The following is an 18,928-nucleotide window of genomic DNA, read 5'->3' as shown; positions in this document are numbered from 1 at the left end:
CACAAAGTAAAATTCAGTAGCACTATGCCTGGCAAACAGCAGCAGCAAATTCAATAACTTATACCTAAACATGGCAAAGCTCAAGCAGAAAAAATATTACAGTAAAGATAGGAAATGTCTAATACCTATGTCAGATTTTAACACTAGAGTGATGCATCACAACAACTTACTCTACCAAAAAAGTTACCAAATCGTTGAAAAAATTATGGATGCAATTCCTGTGAAGGAAAATGTCTATTTCTGCTCCCTTTTTCAAGACAGTAGATCATAAAATTATTCTATACTGGGTCTGTAGACAGAAAACTTTTCTATTAGTACAGCTATTACATTTTATTATAAACAATGCTGCGGTGCAGCTAGAAACTAGATATTAAACAAAATGAGCATATATATATATATATATATATAAAGCAAGGCATGAAACGTCATTCACTAGCCATATGGCATCTCCTAAGTCAGTAAAAAAATTCTCTGAATAGACAGCTGTGTAATTCTGTGTTAGAGGAATATGGTGCCGATGTGTAAAGGTGTATAAGCAAATACCATATTAGCTAGGGCTCCTACCGCTTGGCTTGACACGCGCTTAGTACACAAAGCAGGCGTGCACTCCCTGAGGATGAATGTAATTATACCCTCAGGCATTACAGATTACAATACATCACCGAAAACCTTTTTTTTGTGTCTTTATAATTCAAAAATCTTTAAAAATAAATGTTTTAAGTACTAAATTAATCACTCAAATAAGTGTAGTGTAGCGCTAAATTGTGCGCCTTGTTGTAAGATAATCTCTGTGATTACTCAATGGTAAAAATGTGCGAAGTGTCGTAATTATCGTCGTCCGTAAGCAAAGTTCTGTAGAAGCCAATGTACTTAGTTCGTAATAAACAAAAGTGAAATGCTATGCATATACATATCGTAGTTATTACGTAGATTACCGTGATCAAGAAAGTACTATACTGTAAGGTTTTGTTGTGCTACAGAAAAGGCTGTCTCATTGTAGCTATACCACAAAAGTTACTAATAAAACATGTTTCACTTTCCAAAAGAATTCAGAAAACGTGGATAGATATAAAACAGATACAGTGCAAAAGCAATAATATAAATTGTGTCACTCATTAGTAGCGTAGTGATATAATCGTGTAGTTGTCAAATAAACTAACCACTGTGTCATCTGGTGTCTCTCAGAAAGTACTTTAAATCCAGAATGTATTTTCAAGTAAACCAAAATGTTGCATTAAAATCTCAGTAGCAGTACCAGTATATGTTCTAAGCATGTAAGCCTTATAGTCGTTACGTAATCGTGTAACGAACAAGGAATAATGTATAGACTGTGTCGTCTGTTCACTACAAAAATGCATTCGTAATTAATGTCTAAATAAGTTCCCTAGGTTCGTGACTGTATAGTTGACTTCAAAACATTGTTGCATGTTAACCGTTTCTAAGTGTGACAAACCATACTAGTAACGTGAAGTGAAAAGCTTTATGTGGTATACATCGGTAAAGAATTCTCAAAATTTTCTCAAGGTTAGCGTCCATGTTATTTTTCTCTGAGTCAGACGGCACACGTGGCCGCCTGCGGTGCGAATCATTGTCTGTTACCTGTGCTGTTGTTGTCGCTCGTCGTTACTGGGATTTGGAGATCTAATTTCTACAAATTCACCTTGTCGAGAGGGCCCTGCCCTGTTTGAATGCTGCAAGTTCTGATTGAATTCTGGTCTGTTGTTAAGATTATATCGTCTGTCGTCATGTCGGTAGTTTCTGTAATTTCTTTCTTGTCGGTCACATGGTGGAGAACTTCTCCCTGAGTCGTAACTACGCGCTAGGCTGTTGCGTATGAAATTGTTCTATCTCCCTTGATAATAATAGTTCTGGTTCCCATATTGTCTGTTTCTATGATTGTCTCTGTCATAGTCATTACCGCAGAGAGATGATCTTTCCCTGTAATTATTACCATTCTGCCAACGGTTGTCATGTGGGTGGTGTCTGTTTCGGTCACGATTTGCGTTGTAAGAATAGCCTTGTCGTGTCCAGCTATTATTTCTGTAATCGTGGAATTGTGGCGGATGTGACCTGTAATTGTTGTGTTCCTGTTTCCGCGTCCCGCCATTGTCTTGTAACAGTCCCTGAAATGCTTCAATGTCGTCTTTGCAACGTCCTGCCAAAATAATATGTCGTAAATGTTGAGGCACTTTGATTAAGCAAATGCGAATAAGTTCCGAGGGGCTGTATGATTTTGACACATACTGATTCTTATGCAACATGTCTTCAAAATATTTCACAAGACTGGAAAATTCAGATTTTTCGAAATGTTTCATCATTATGATTCTATGTTTTATGCGATCTTGAGTAGCTTGTGACCAATATGCTGAGATGAAGGCATGATAAAATTCTCCTTCACTGTGACCGATCGCATTCTTATAGCTGGTTCATTCTTTAAGTAGCTACACATAAATTCTAGTCTGTGCTCTAATGACCAGTTGGGAGGAAAACAATGAGAGAATTGATGAAGTCATGCTTGTGGATGAACGTCGTTGCCAGAATTCTTAAATGTTTTGAATTTACGTGTAGTAATGAACAGCTTATTATCAAAGTCATCACGACGGCGAGTCGCATATCGGTCATTGTTACGTCGTGTCAGCGGTTCCACCTCAAAATTTGGTGCACCTTGCCAATTTCTTCCATAATTTCCGAAATGCCCTGTGTTATTATTTTGTGGCTTTTCCGTATTTCTATGTCCCTCTTCCCGTATTGGAACGCGAGTGTCCTCTGAAATATGTAATTCTTGTATTATTTCTGCCAACTGAACATATACTTCCCAGATTTATCTTTTGTGTTGCGTATTAACATGATTTTGTTTAAATTTCTTAATTTGTTCATACCCTTCTGTGTCAGTGAAGGCTACGGGTCTTGTGTCATTCAGATCATCTACCTTTGTTGATAAGTTAGTGAACTGATCCGAAAGTTCGGCTACTTGCTCCGATAATGAACTGATTTCCTCAGTGTGTTTTTCTGAACCAAATGTCAGAGTGTCCATTTGTGTTGAAAGCGTATCTACTGTGTCCATTAAGTTTTCCTGAGGTTTTGCAAGTTGCGTAACCGAATCGGTAGATGCAACTGAGTCAATTTTAGCTTGCAAGGTGTCGTGATTTTCATGAACAATAGTTTGCAGCTCTTTTATGGCTGCTTTGTGATTGTGTAATGCATTTTCATGACGCGAAAAAATTGCTTGAAAATGCTCACAAATATGTATTTTTAAGTCATTACAGACTTTTTGACATTTAGATTCAATTTTAAGTAACTCCACAGTTAAATCTTCACGCGTTTGTTCAAGCGCTTGTTCCAATGAGTCTAACTTTTGAAGCTGTTGCTGTGTTCGTCTCTGATTTTGTTCCATTGTGTCTAAGTTTTGTAACTGTTGCTGTGTTCGTTCCTGATTTTGTTCCAGTGCGTCTAATTTTGAAGCTGTTTTCCCATTTGTTGCATTGATTGTAACAACAATGCACTGGTGTCTGAAACATGTTCATCTGTACTTTTGGGCAGTGCATTTGCACCGGCAACATTTGCATTTTGTAAAGCAGAAAATGTGTCTTAACTGGATTGAGAAACGGGTAATGACGCAAACCCTGAATCTACGGTATTTGCAAGATTGTGTCCTGTCATTTCGGGTTCATGGGGCGAGCTGTTGCCGACCGATCGATCGACAATACTACCCTGTTCACTAGTTGTTTCACTGTCTACACGATTATTTATTGCCTGGTCCATTCCCCTATGCACAATTACCAAATTACTATGTTGAACATTAGTTAATTCATTACACGCTGGCGCTAACACACTACTCTCCTCTTCAGTGTCATTTTTCAGTTTACTTTGGAGCCTAGCATTACGTTTTTCACTTGCCATAATTCTCACAATATTACACACGATAACACAGAGAAGCACAATTTGAAGAGCAAAATAAGAAAACACATTAACATAACACTGCAAATAATATCTAATTAATTGCAAGCACAGCTGCGAAACGTTTGGTGCAAATCTACATGAATGCCACAACTGTTTTACAGTACAACAAAGAAAAACTACAACTACTAAGGAGATTCTCTCTACAATTACGCGCTAGTAATAGACAACAACTACACTAATTACACAAACTACAAGAAAAAATCAGAAGATTCCAGTGGAGTATCCTCGGCTAAGGGTCGACATAGGAAACGTCCCCTTTGAAACATTTGTAAATGGCAGTGCTGGTAAACTTCTACGTTATTTGATTTTCAAACGGCTGAGCAAAACTGAACGTACTCAGACATTTGTCTCTTTATTTATTCTGATCATCACTAAACTGACACACAATAGATTTTTTTTAAGCGCAACGCAATCTGACTTTCAATAATCCCTACAAAAGAATGGCCCTGACTAACAATAACCTTTACCTTTCTTGAATCCCTTACTTCACAAAAATCTTCGTTACTGGAACTACTGCAATACAGCGAGCGCCAATACTGCCAGCTAAATGAAAGATTCTGACTACTGAAGGCACTAACTACTGATAGGCATAGTTAGGAATTGAAAGATTTTGATAGAGAACAAACAATGTATTTACCTTAATAGTGTTCAAAATTCATAATATATCGGTTCATGACATCCAGTCTTACAAATTTCCTTTTCTTGACGGACACACGTCCAGATCGTCCGCTCTCAAAACTCTGCCTTCTCTCTCCCCACATCCACCACTGTTGGCGGCTCACTTCCAACTGCGCAACGCTACGCGCTGTTCACATCCAACTGTCCAACATTACAATAGTGAATATTCCAACAATGCCAACTAGCCACAGACTGCACACACCACAGCCAGTCATTTTCATACAGAGCCCTACGCGGCAATATCAACATAAAAACCTAAACAGCCTATTTACAGTTTATTTACCGGTTTAGGCTTATGTTAAAGCCATCTTCAGAATTTTTGGCCCACTATGGCTAGTGTTGGCGGCTCCTCGGTTATCTCGTGGTACCATGATCGTACACCGTGTGCGATCGTGGTACCACGAGATAACCGAGGAGCCGCGAGCACCAGCAATAGGGGGTCAAAAATTCTGAAGATGGCTTTAACTTAAGCCGAAACCGGTAAACAAAAAATATTATTGCGATCTCGACTGTTGATTTTAACCTAAATATAGCACCAGATCGCTGCACTCCTCGGACAATGTTGTTTAAATTTATGGATCCTTTAAAAGTCGTGGTCTCTCTACAGATTTCACGAATTTACGGGTAAATGGTCAATGTAGGAACACGATTACCTTCCTCTTTCAATTGCTAGGGTATTTCACCTTAAGCAAAATGCTCTTGAGTCATTACCTTGCACAAGATCCCAAAACCTACCAATACGAGTACATTGAATAACAACAACTCTGTACTCTAAAAGTGTGCCTTACACCTACAAAATAGCCAGACCTCAATTACCTCTGAGTCATTAACTCTTGTTCCTTACAACCTGTGAATACACTTCAGTACCAATAAATAATTACGTAAACCCGAAAACCACTAACTCGCCACCAAAGCTCTCCTCGAATCACATTAACTGCTATGCCAATTCCAACTTATCAGCAACGAAATTGACAAACCAGATCCTCCAAAATTTGTTTTGGCAGGATACCCAAAGTTGCATGTATTGTCAGTAGTCTCTTCCAATTATAATTCGCATTCAACAGCTCGCTCTCAGCAACTATCGTGCCCAAAACTGCCGCTTCACAACTTGAGCCGACTCCTCGTTCGGTTAAAACGATGCTGCCTATCTAGACCATACGGAAAAGGATGGGAAGCATTAATTTAGGCAAATCTACGGCGCCACTATTCCTTTTAACAATATAAATATTGTTGTTGAGGGCCATTGGACTCTCAGCTGCCAGCTCCGACAGTAGGTTGTAACCTCTTTAGACTGTGGGGAGACAGGTGGCAGCACACCACAGAAACCTTTGAACATGCACTTACTGTGTCACGATGTTATGAAAACTACAACACAGTTACAATACATATATTAGAAAACTTTCACAAACATCAGTTTTTACATTTCCTTAGATATTAACCTATTTTTTGATGCAAAATTCAATAGGCGACACTATAAAAAATATGCATGTTCAACTCGACACAGCACACCTGTCCCCATCCAGCAATACCCAGCCTTCTACTCCACCAACACGCCCAAAAGTTTTGCAACCTCCTCCGCTTTTCTCCTCCCACCCTCTCCCGTTAAACCATGTAAAGGAATTATATATAAAAAAAATTATGAATATATAGACACTAGTTCAACTACCAGAGATTAGTGCGTAAAGCATTTGCTGAACAAAACAAGCTTTACGCTCTTCGTTTATAAGTTTTTGAATAAGTTACCTTTCGCTGTTATCCTGTCCTAGTGTTAAGAAGTGTTGTGCTATTTCTTACTGATAACATTGGGTTAAATAATGAAAGTGATTTTGAAGCAGAGCGATCTCGTCTTTTGTGATACCATGAGTCCCAGCTCCTGAACTCACAGCACTTCACGCGAAATATTTATTGCGCGACATCCACAATAACTTTTATTTCAAAATTTCGAAGACCGATTGAATAAAGATTTTTCTAACATCGACAATAGCAAAACATAATAATATAAGAGGACGCGTTACAACCACCTGACTGCACCTGGCAGCCCTACCCCATCCCCACCACGTCCTTACATGCTTCTCCTAGCAGCACTACACCTTCTCTCACCCCTACCCTACAATCCCTCTGCCTCCCCACCCGAGCTACCTCCTTACCACACACCACCAACAGGTTGCTTCTCCTATCAGGCGCAGTTGCAGTCCGGGCTCAGTGGGCAGAGACAGTGTTCATGTGTGTGTGAGTCTGTGAGTTGTGATTGTATGAATATGTGTGCGTTTTCTACTGTGGAAGAAGGCCTTTTCGCTGAAAGCTTAAATGTATAGCAGTCCCTTTGTTGTGCCTTCCCACAAAGCATCCTCTGCTCTGTATAGAGAGTAGCAAACTAACTTATTCATAATACTGTCTATTTAAATATACCAAATAAAAAGATAAAAATAATGTAAAGATCTAACTACTGCCTTTTGGCCTTCTGGCACGCTGATATAGGCTCAACTAGAGTCCAGAAGCCACATGATACTGTCCACTGTACTACACCACATTGCTACATGATAAATTTTATAATTTGTAATTGTAGACCACACTGTACTGTACAGCTCTAACCTATACATCACTCCACTATACTACACTACACTACTGTACTTGGTATCAGAAGCAAAACTAGATTTACTCATTTTCTCTGTATTGTTTATCCCTGGCACACTAGGACACAATTCACCCAAGTTCTAGAGATTGGAAGATGGCTCTCAGAATCTCTGAAAATTCTGCGTGGTTCCCCTGACGCACATATCGCTGTCTTCCAGCAAGTCGTTGTAGCCTGAAGCTCTGCAGTGGTGCGTCTTATACTATGATATGTAGCCCCTTCCTGATTGGATCTCGGCCGTGTAGGCTGCAGATCGTAAGTTTATGTTTTGGCTGTCAGCAAGTTCAGTTTGTGTCACAACTCCACATTCCTTATTATCTAATAGAAACTTGTATTACCAAAGAGGTTTGTATTATGTAAATTCTTGCGTATTTGCATGGATAAGAATCTGAACTAGATGTCACATGTTACGATATTCGATATGCAAGATGAGCAGCTATTTGTTTCCAGGTAACAGCAAACCCTGAAGACACTGTTCATTGCTCAGAAGTGTGTAATATGGGTACATGATTTCTTCCTCAGGAAGTTTATTGTCAACAGTCAGTCTAAAAAACAGAAATGATTTACCCTAGTCAGCAGCCACAAATGTATCTTGAGCACTTGCCTACCTACAGAAAGTTTTAATAGGTAAGAAAAGGAACTTCGAACAAACTAAAAGTATATCTATTCAGCAACTCCTTCTGGACGGAAGAATTTGTGAATGCATAATGCTATTTGAAGGCCGCTGTGGCCGAGCGTTTCTAGGTGCTTCAGTCCGGAACCGCGCGACTGTTACGGTCGCAGGTTCGAATCTTGCCTCGGGCATGGATGTGTGTGATGTCCTTAGGTTGGTTAGGTTTAAGTAGTTCTAAGTTGAAGGGGACTGATGACCTTAGATGTTAAGTCCTATAGTGCTCAGACCAATTTGAACCATTTTGAGTTATTTGAAGTGTGTTTGTGTGAGTCTAATTTTAAAAAAAGGTTATTTAAGTGCAATGCAAAAGCCCAACCACGTACACGATTCACATGTTGCCATAGGTTTCACCGATAAATGGTATTACATTTGCAAGCAAACTGATAGTTTAATATTATGGCAAGAGTTTACAATTACGGGTTATAGAATCTGTGAATAACTAACCAACAAACTTCATTATTAATTCCATGAACAACATTTGTTCGAGTGCTTCGGTCTGTTAAGTGTTGATACTAACAGTGCGCTAAATGAAATCTGCTGTCCTCATGAGATATTCATGAAGTGTTGCGGCTGGCTGGACGTACTTGAGGCGTAAATGATTCAGAGGTGAATTTGTCTTCACTAGTAATAGTGTGCTGTATTCTGAGAAGTAATATTATATATAGATTAACGATGATTTCTTCATTGAACTTAGGCCGGCCGCGGTGGTCTAGCGGTTCTAGGCGCTCAGTCCGGAACCGCGCGACTGCTACGATCGCAGGTTCGAATCCTGCCTTGGGCATGGATGTGTGTGATGTCCTTAGGTTAGTTGGGTTTAAGTGGTTCTAAGTTCTAGGGGACTGATGACCACAGATGTTAAGTCCCATAGTGCTCAGAGCCATTTGAACCATTTTTCGTTGAACTTACCTTCTGTAATTGTTGAAAATCATCAGAAATGTGGAGTTGAGTGTATATTTTTGCACACATCACTATTTCGCTGTTTTAGTAGTTGGTGCACCTACGTAAAATCAGAAAATGGGAGCACAGAACTTTACGTCTCGCTTTAACTGTCTTACTGTCTATCTGTCATCTATTATACCTACGTTGAATTTCATTTTTACTTTAAAAATATACATAAGAGATTCATTCTAAGGAAAACAGTGTGTATTATTAGTCAAAATTTCCTAGAAACTTTATTTAGCATCTGAAACGCATAGGAAATCTTATATATATATATATATTTTTCATTACACTACAGCATCACTTGGAGTAACTTGATACATATGTTTGACTCTTATCTACGCCTAAACCCATTTGGATATAAAACAGTACAGACGAACTTATAAGTTTTGAGATGAATTAAGTAACTTTTTGTATTGAATGATGTACTTACGTGTTCGTTAATTATGCAGTGGACTTAAAATTAATGGACTAATATGAGAGACTTTAACATCAATATGATGGTTGTAGTGGGACTTACTGTTAAGAAGTAGGATGTTTATTAAGTTCCACTATCATTTCAAAAAATCATAACTTGGCAACTATTAGAGACAGAAAAGCATGGTTTGTTGTAAAACTTTTAGTAGACTTCAGTGTTCTTTTTTCCTTCATCGTGTGTTGCAGATTTGATTTGGAGCACACGGAAATGGTGATAGAGTAAGAGAAGACGCAATGTGCCATCTGATATGCAGAATCCAAATCTGTTTCAACGGTATCGTGGAGTTATCGACGCCAGTATGCGAAGGCATCACTGGCAAAAAAAAAAAAAAAAAAAAAAAAAAAAAAGGTGGTTCAAAAACTTCAAAGAGACAGGCAGTGTCAAAGGCCATACCGCGCTCTCCTGGTGCTACGCCGTTAGACTTGTTTGTGTGCGGTTTTGTCAAGGATCACGTATACACGTCAGTCAGTGACATGCCTACCCTTCGTGCACGAAACAGTGAAGCGATCATTTGGAACTGTTGATACTGCTATGCTGAGAAACCGAATATTGCCTTGTTGTCCTACGAGCGACTTGTGAGGCATGCACTGAAATTGTGGCGAAACAGAAAGAAACAACTTTGAGAGCTGGAAACGTTTTACAGCAAACCATAATGTTCTGTATCTTATAGTTTACAAGTTATAATTTTTTGAAATGATAGCGGTACTTTATGGCCACTCTGTATATGACAAATTCTTAACAATCTCTGAGCAAAATTCCTGTCTATATTCATTTCTGGACACATTGTATATGACAAATTCTTAACAATCTCTGAGCAAAATTCCTGCCTGTATTCATTTCTTCCACATGATTTAGTAACATGGCCAGGAAAGTATCGTAGAGAACAGGTATGGAAGAAAACTCACACGAAGAGTTACATAACCTAGGAATCAGTTAGGTGTGCAGACATTGAGATAACGGGAAGGACAGTTTAAGGCAAGCGGAACGTCGGTCGGCGCGCTGTGGCCACTTGAGCACGAGAGCCGCTGGACTGCGGCTGCGGTCAGACCCGCATCTGCTCGCGGGCAGGGATGGCCACCTGGTAGGCCGGCTGCCCGCCCTCAGACACCCACAGAGAGCCGTTCTCTCCTCGCCGCAGCACCTCCACTGCCGCTCGTGCCACGGCGTCTGGCCTGACAACAAACAACACTGCTTAGTTCTGAGCGTTATACACTGACGGAAATAAATCGCAACACCGAGAAGGAGTTCTGCGACATAAACGGAAGTTGGTAGGAGTGTTTCTACATCTGAAAAACCAGAATGGCTGGAAAGGGGTAAACTGCTGGATCCCAGAAAAGGTTTCCAACATTGAGACTGAGATCAAGTGCTCAGGATATGCAGTGTGTCGGCCCAAAGAGACCGCAGCCACTAGTGAGGACGAAAGAAACTATTAGTGTGAAAACTGAGCGTAAAATATTTTGGATTAACTTACTTTTTGTTTGTAGTAATTATGAATTTTCTCTTGAAAAAGCTGTAACTACATCGAGGTGATAAAGTCATGGGACAGCAAGATGCACATATGCAGATGGCGGTAGTGTCGCGTACATTAGGTACAAAAGGACAGTGCACAGGCGGAACTGTCATTTGTACTCAGCTGATTCATATGAAAAGGTTTACGACCTGATTATGGCCGCACGATGGGAATTAAGAGACTTTGAACGCGGAATAGCAGTTGGAGCTAGGCGCATGGGACTTTCCGTTTCGAAAATCGTTAGGGAATTCAATATTTCGAAATTCAAAGTGTCAACAATGATCAAGAATACCAAAACTCAGACATTACCTCTCACCAAAGACAATGGACAATTCGAGCGAATGATTTTGTCACCAGATCACCCGACATCAATCCCATCAAACATTTATGGGACTTAATCGAGAAATCGAGAGGTCAGTTCGAGCGCAAAATCCTGCACCAGCAACACTTTCGCAGTTATGGACGGCTATAGAGGCAACGTGGATCAGTATTTCTGCCGGGGGCTTCCAACAACTTGTTGAATCATATCGAGTTACTACACTACACAGGGAAAACGAAGGTACGACACGATTTTGGGAGGTATCCCATGACTTTTGTCACCTCAGTGTATACACAGAAGAGCCAAAGAAACTGATAAACCTGACTAATATTCTAAAGTAGAACTGGAGCGAACTGACATAATGAATGCTGCAGGGCTGCCCACAAATCCATAAGAGTACGAGGGGGTGGACACCTCTTCTGAGCAGCACGTTGCACAGTATCAAAGGTACGCTCCATAATGTTCATCTCTGGGGAGTTTGGTGGCCAGCGGAAGTGTTTAAACTCAGAAGAGTGTTCCTGGAGCCACTCTGTAGCAATTCTGGACGTGTGGGGTGTCACATTGTCCTGATAGAATTACCCAAGTCCGTCGGAATGCACAATGGACATGAATGGATGCAGTTGGTCAGACAGGATGCTTACGTACGTGTCACCTGTCAGAGTTGTATCTAGACGTATCAGCGATTCCATATCAGTCCAACTGCACACGCCCGCACACCATTACAGAGCCTCCACCACCTTGAACAGTACCCTGCTGACATGTAGGGTCTATGGGTTCATGAGGTTGTCTTCATACACGTTCGTCCGCTCGAAACAATTTGAAACGGGACTCGTCCGACCAGGCAAATTGTTTCCAGTTACCAACAGTCCAATGTCGGAGTTGACGGGCCTAGACAAGCGTGAAACTATGTGTCGTGCATTCATCAAGGGTACACGAGTGGGCATTCGGTTCCGAAAGCCCATACCGATGATATTTCGTTGAATGGATATCAGGTTGACATTTGTTCATGGCCCAGCACTGAAATCTACAGCAGTTTGCGGAAGGATTGCACTCCTGTCATGTTGAACGAGTGTCTTCAATTTTCGTTGGTCCCATTCTTGCAGGACCTTGTTTCCGACTGCAGAGATGTCAGAGATTTGATGTTTTATAGGGTTCTTAATATTCATGGTAGACTCGTGAAATGGTCGTACGGGAAAATCCCCACTTCATCGCTACCTCGGAGATGCTGTGTCCCTTCGCTCGTGCGCCGACAATAACACCACGTTGAAACCAACTTACATCTTGATAATCTGCCATTGTAGCTGCAGTAACCGATCTAACAATTGCGGCAGACACTTGTTGTCTTATGTAGGGCTTGGTGACCGCAGCGCCCTATTCTGCCTGTTTACATATCTCTGTGTTTGATTACGCTTGCCTATACCAGTTTCTTTGGCGCTTCGGTGTAGTTAAGAGTGCGTTTATGTAGGAGCAGACGGCGGCACTCACTTCTGCAGTGGCAGCGCTGCCACCTCCAGGGCGGCCATTTGGGCCATGGAGGACATCTGAGGGCCTCTTGCCCCAGCCAGCATCGGCGTCTCCGTCACGCCAGGGCATATGGCCATGACGCGCACTCCCGTACGTTCCCAGTGGTATGGCATCTGCAACAGAGACCAAACCGGACAATCGACAGAGGCAAAATTCTATTATCTGGTCGAAATAATCTGGACACCCTCATGTAACACTGAATTGACCAAAAGATGTCACGAGAGGTGGACCTGCCAGTATAAAAAGACGTGGGGACTAATGTGTTGTCAGCAGAGAAGCAGTAACAGGAGAATGGGTCAATCAGGAAAGATCAATATCTTCGAACGTGGGGAAAAAAATTGTGGTAACTTCCTACGGGAACAAACTGCTGAAGTCATCGCTCCCTAGGTTTACGCGCTACTTAATCTAACTTATGCTAAGGACAACACACACACCCATGCCCGAGGGAGGACTCGAACCTCCGACGGGGGGGAGCTGCACGAACCGTGGCAAGGCGCCCCGGACCATGCGGCTACTCCACGCGGCCGGAACGTGGCTAACCATTGTATGTCACCTGGGTAAGAAATTCACCAGTGACTTTGGAACCAATCATAAGCTCTCCACGTCGACTGTGAAGTAGAAACCCGAAGGAACATCCACAGCTAAACCAAGACCAAGCAACCTCATGTGATCACCGACAGGGACCACTGAGCATTGCGTAGGATAATGTTTTACAGCATGCATGATATCAGCGGAAGAATTCACTCGTGAGTTCCAAAGTGAGACCAGCAGTCCAGCTAGCTCATTGACTGTGCGCAGGGAGTTTAAAATCAATTCACTGCAGTGGTCAAGCGGTTCCTTAGAAGCCACACACTTCTGTTGTCAGTGCTAAGCGACGCTTGAGAGGTGGTGTAAGAAGAAAATGGTTCAAAAGGCTCTGAGCACTATGGCACTTAACATCTGAGGTCATCAGTCCCCTAGAACTTAGAACTACTTAAACCTAACTAACCTAAGGACATCACACACATCCATGCCCGAGGCACGATTCGAACCGGCTACCTTAGCGCTCGCGCGGTTCCAGACTGAAGCGCCTAGAACCGCTTGGCCACTGCGGCCGGCGGTGGTGTAAGAGCGATGCCACTGGACACTGGGCGAATGTAAACGAGTGGTTTGGAACGATGAATCAGGCTACACCTTGTCGCAAACCGATGAATGGGTATGGGTTAGGCGAATGCCTGGAGAACGCAACACGCTATAATCAGTAGTGCCCACATTGAGGTACAACGGAAGTGCTGTTACAGTGTGGGGGTGTTTTCCGTCGTTAGCGTGTGGTCCCTGCGCTTAAGCAAACGCCAAGTCCGGGACGATTTGGACAAGGTTTACTCCATCGCGTATTGCGTACAGTAGAGAAACAGTTCGGAGACGGTAACTGCATCAGCATTACAAGGCACCTTATCATAAATTAGCATCTGTCAGGCAATTTATTATGGACAATAACAATCCTGAAACGACTGGCCTGCCCAGATTCCCGACCTGAACCCAATGGAGCACGTTTGGGATGAGTTATAACTCGACTTCACTCCAGATCTAACCGTCCAACATCGGTGCCTTCTCTGGTTTCGGTTCTTAAAGAAGCATGGGCTACCATTACCCCACAGACGTCCGCCTACTTAGCTGAGTGGTAACGTGTTTGCCTATCGTGCAAGCGGGCCAGGGTCCGATTCCCGCCGGTTGGAGATTTTCTTCGCTCGTGGACTGGTTGTTGTGTAACTATTGTGCTTGTGTTCTAAAGGACAGGAACTTAAAAATAACAATGACTTCAATCGACTTTTTCCGTTGAAATATTCTTTACTGCAGAAACTGCATGCATATTATTCTACATATTGACTGTAATCTGTCAACTGAATAGACTAACGATGTAATTTGGTGTTATAAATACAGGGTGAGTCAAGAGGAAAGTTCAAGCGGTGATGGTATTAGTGATTCTGAACAAAACATACGTCCTGTTCCTAACAGTTTACGAAGAAAGTGACGAAAACACTGGGGAATACGACAACCGCGATGATGATGATGATGATGAAGTCCCATACTCCGTGACGGAGCGTAGGGGAACAATGCGGGAGACCCGCGCCGCCGTACTAGGCAAGGTCCTAGTGGAGGTGATTTGCCACTGCCTTCCTCCGACCGTATTGGGGATAAATGCTGATGATGAAAACGACACAACAACACCCAGTCATCCCGAGGCAGGAAAAATCCCTGACCCCGCCGGAAATCGAACCCGGGACCCCGTCGTCGGGAAGCGAGAACGCTACCGCGAGACCACGAGCAACCGTAGGTGATAGTAAATGAAACACTGTGATCTTATGTTTCGTTTATCTGTGTAAATTTCCTCACAAAATAAGTTGAGAAAGTTCACCATCAACTACAATGCATTTCGCAGAGTTTATAAACAGTTGCTGTGTTGCCGATCTGAGTTCACTCGTGTAGTGCTTTAGTTGAGCACACACACGTAAAATGCGAACGAGAAGTTCCTCCTCTGCGTCCAGTCTGCGTTTGCAAACCTGGCTCTTAAGCAAACCCCACAAACAGTAATCTAATGGAGTATGACCAGCTGACCTCAGCGACCAAGAAGTAACTCAATGGAGACCTGCGTCACTGTGCCACTGGTCGTAAGGAATGAGCAGCAGCTCCGTCGTGCGCAAAGTACATACGACGTCGTGTTGCAAAGGAATATGCTCCAGGTATTCTGGTAAAACCATTTAACGGCACTCAAGATACCATACTCCACTAAGATGGTTATCTGGACGTTGTTACTCGGCGCCCCACCATGCACAAGTGACGTGCGCTTTGAAATGGTCAATAAAGACAACACTGTGTAGCCTAATGTTGCTTTGTTGTACTGGCATGCGACTACTGGTGAAGACGGTCATGAGACAGCTGGATGTCTGATAGGCTTAAGAAAATTACATATGTTCATTTGAAGTTTTCTGGACAGAATCATCACTACTATCACCTCTCAGAGCATGTATCTTTCCTCTTGACTCATACTGTATTTACTGCGAATTTATATTCCTTAGACGTTTTATACAAGCCGCAAACGCCACAAACGCTAAGTGACGAGGACGAGGAGGGTGTATTTATTCATGTCCACCACGCCAAATAAAGGTTAGGGGAAATGAAAGTAGGTCAGATTATCACAATGGAAATTGTCAGCACATTTTCTGCAGTTTGAAATAGCGGACATTTATAGAGAGAACCATCTTATTTCGAAAACTGCTCGGTATCATAGTTGGAGGTACTTTAAAATTCCCTGTCAGACTGTGAATCCCTGTATAATGCGCTAAATGTCCTTCAGATGAAGTCATTCCAGCAATTGTTATAGATATGTCAAACGACTTGGAATATCAATTGTACGTGATGCGTTGTGTCTTGAACGGGGATTATAACATAAACATTTGTGAAAATAAAACACGGCTGGAGCAGTGTAATCGAATTAAGTCAGGTGACGGTGAGGGAATTAGATTAGAAAATGAGACGTTGGGTACTGTACGAGTGTTTTGCTACTTGGAGCTGCAAAATATGTAAAAACGGCAAAAGTAAAGAGAATTTAAACTGTAGACTGGCAAAGCAAGACCATCTTTTCTGATAAAGAGGAGTACATTGACATCGAACACAAACGTAAGTAAGAATACATCTACTAACACATTGAGTAACAATTATTAGTGTCGTCCCTATGTACAGATCAAAGCGTTTTTCCAGTTTACGGTACATCGTTCAATGAACTTACCGCTTGAAGATGGGATTCAGAAAAAATTAACCATCTTACAACAACTGGGGCTTAGGGCAGTTTTTCATGCCGATATGTTTAGGAAAATGTCCTTGGTGATTACAATTAAAGTTAAACTTTCAAACCGCTGTAGAAACAACATCACTGGTCAGAATGACGTCAAATTGGAACTGAATATTATCGGAGAAGGGGGAAAACGTATGGGAGAAGAAAAATAAATAGTTACAAAATGTAGCAATAGATGGCACTATAAGCATGATTATTTAATAGTGGTCGACTACAAATGACAAATGAATCATATAGCAATGCCTAAGGTGTACGTTTGACGTTAAACTAATTGTACTACTCAGTGTGCATGGGTGTACGTAAGGCCATCCACCACGGCAAGGTCATATTACATCGGACGGAAAAAATCGGTTTTAATTGTCCTGAGGCCAAGAACCGCATAAAAAACATCACTTACATCGGGTTTAATTGTCCTGGGGCCAAAAACGCATATAAAGCATCAATCACATCGGTGTTTAATTGCCCTGAGGCCAAAAACCGCATATAAAGCATCAATCGTATCGGTTTTCAATTGTCCTGAGGCGAAAATCCGCATTAGAAGCATCAATCAAAATCAAATCGAATTATTAATTTCCGTGTGACTGGCGCAAAACATGTTCAACATGCTGTCCACAGTTTACTGCAACAAGTTGAAATAGAGAAACAGCATGTTCTACAACTGATCGAAGCGTTTCCAGGGTCACATTCAGAATATGTTGCGCAGTGCGTGCCTTCAATGCAGCTAAGTTTGCAATCGGAGCAGTGAACTCTACATCTTTCAGATAACCCCACAGCCAGAAGTCACACCGATTAAGATCAGGTGATCGGAACGGCTAGGCTGTAGGGAAATGGAAGCTGATAATTCTAGCGATTCCGAAATGGTGCTTCAGCAGCTGCTTAACTGGATTTGCAATGTGCGGAGGTGCGCACATCTTGCATAAAAATCATCCCACCCACGCATCCACGCTGTTGGAGAGCTGCAATGACGTGGTTGCGCAAAAGACACTCATAGCGCTTACCAGTGACGGTACAGGTTACATGACTGGAAGTACCTGTCTCTTCGAAAAAATATGGCCCTATGATAAATGATGCCGTAAACCCGCACTACACAGTGATCTTTTCAGGATGAAGTGATACTAGTTGGTTTTCGTGTGGATTTTCCGTTCCCCATATTCGACAATTCTATGTACTGACATATCCTGTCAGATGGAAATCTTCCATGGCCAATCAATGTCCACTTCCATGGGAGCAAGAAACTCTAAAGCAAAGGCCTCTTTTGCTGGAAGGTCAACAGGAAGCAACTCGTGCATATCTGTAATTTTGAATGAATAGCAAAGATGGATGTTTCGTAGGATTTTACGCACTGTGCTCACAGGTATGTTCAATGTTTGGTCAATTCTCCGTGCACTACACGATTGCACACCGCCACTCGTCTCCTCCTGCACTGCTTTGGCCACTGCTTCCACTAACGTCGAATCAATTCGTTTCCTCCCCCTACCAGGTTGCACACCAAAAGAACCGGTCTTTCCTAATTTCGGAGTCATTTTCACCAGACCCACCGCAGCCATCGGTCAAACGCCTTTTTTCAGACCCTTCAGTGTCCGGAACTTCTTCAAATGGCTCTAAGCACTATGGCACTTAATATCTAAGGTCATCAGTCCCCTAGACTTAGAACTACTTAAACCTAGCTAACCTAAGGACATCACACACATCCATGCCCGAGGCAGGATTCGAACCTGCGACCGTAGCAGCCGCGCTGTTCCGGACTGAAGCGCCTAGAACCACTCGACCACAGCGGCCGGCAAACTTCTTCAGAGCGACATGTGCACAGTCTTGTAATACGGCTTTGCAAGCAGAGCGCTATCCTCCATTGAGAGAGTCTTGGTGTACGTCACAGACGCGAAATGAGGAATAGCCATGTAGCCGGCGTGTTTAAATAGCCATGTCGCCGGTGTGTTTATGCCAACTTCAGTGGGTCGTGCGCATGACTGGTGTTGTCATTTACGTATTATGACACATACAGCGCCATTTATTAATCAATTTTAACACTAGTTTTGTTGTTTTACCATAGGTTTTCCCCCTTCTCCGATAATATTGCGTTGCTGTCTGATCTCATTCTGAACAGTGGTGTTATTTCTACAGCGTTTTCAAGGTTTAATTATAATCATCCTATATAACAAAAGACGGGATACCAGTGCAAACATGACCGAAAATGAGATCACATTAACAAAAAGTAAAACAAAAGAACTAAAGAAATGATGTTCCCCACGACTCGAAACCTTGGTACAATTTCTGTTGAGCTTATGAGAACATTCCTGAATAGGGAAGCTGAATAGGGAAGCAATAACACGCTACAGAAACCAACGCAATGTAACAATATTAAAAGTGAATCGTTCAGTAAATC

General features: G+C 42.1%; 1 protein-coding gene across 1 annotated transcript in view; it reads right to left on the bottom strand.

Annotated features, from left to right (window-relative positions):
• Positions 1-9,907: 9,907 nt before the first annotated feature.
• Positions 9,908-18,928, bottom strand: part of LOC124622035 (15-hydroxyprostaglandin dehydrogenase [NAD(+)]-like) — a 66,986-nt gene continuing 57,965 nt past the window's right edge. The window contains exons 5-6 of the mRNA XM_047147593.1: positions 12,675-12,826; positions 9,908-10,532 (exon numbers count right to left, since the gene is read on the bottom strand). Coding sequence (XP_047003549.1) covers positions 10,403-10,532; positions 12,675-12,826 — 282 coding nt within the window. The 3' untranslated portion in view covers positions 9,908-10,402. The remainder of the gene's footprint in view (positions 10,533-12,674; positions 12,827-18,928) is intronic.

The sequence above is a fragment of the Schistocerca americana genome, chromosome 7 (genome assembly GCF_021461395.2).
Source record: "Schistocerca americana isolate TAMUIC-IGC-003095 chromosome 7, iqSchAmer2.1, whole genome shotgun sequence".
Taxonomy (NCBI): Eukaryota; Metazoa; Arthropoda; class Insecta; order Orthoptera; family Acrididae; genus Schistocerca; species Schistocerca americana.
The sequence above is the reverse complement of the archived record's forward strand: the minus strand, read 5'-3'. Positions and strand labels throughout refer to the sequence as shown.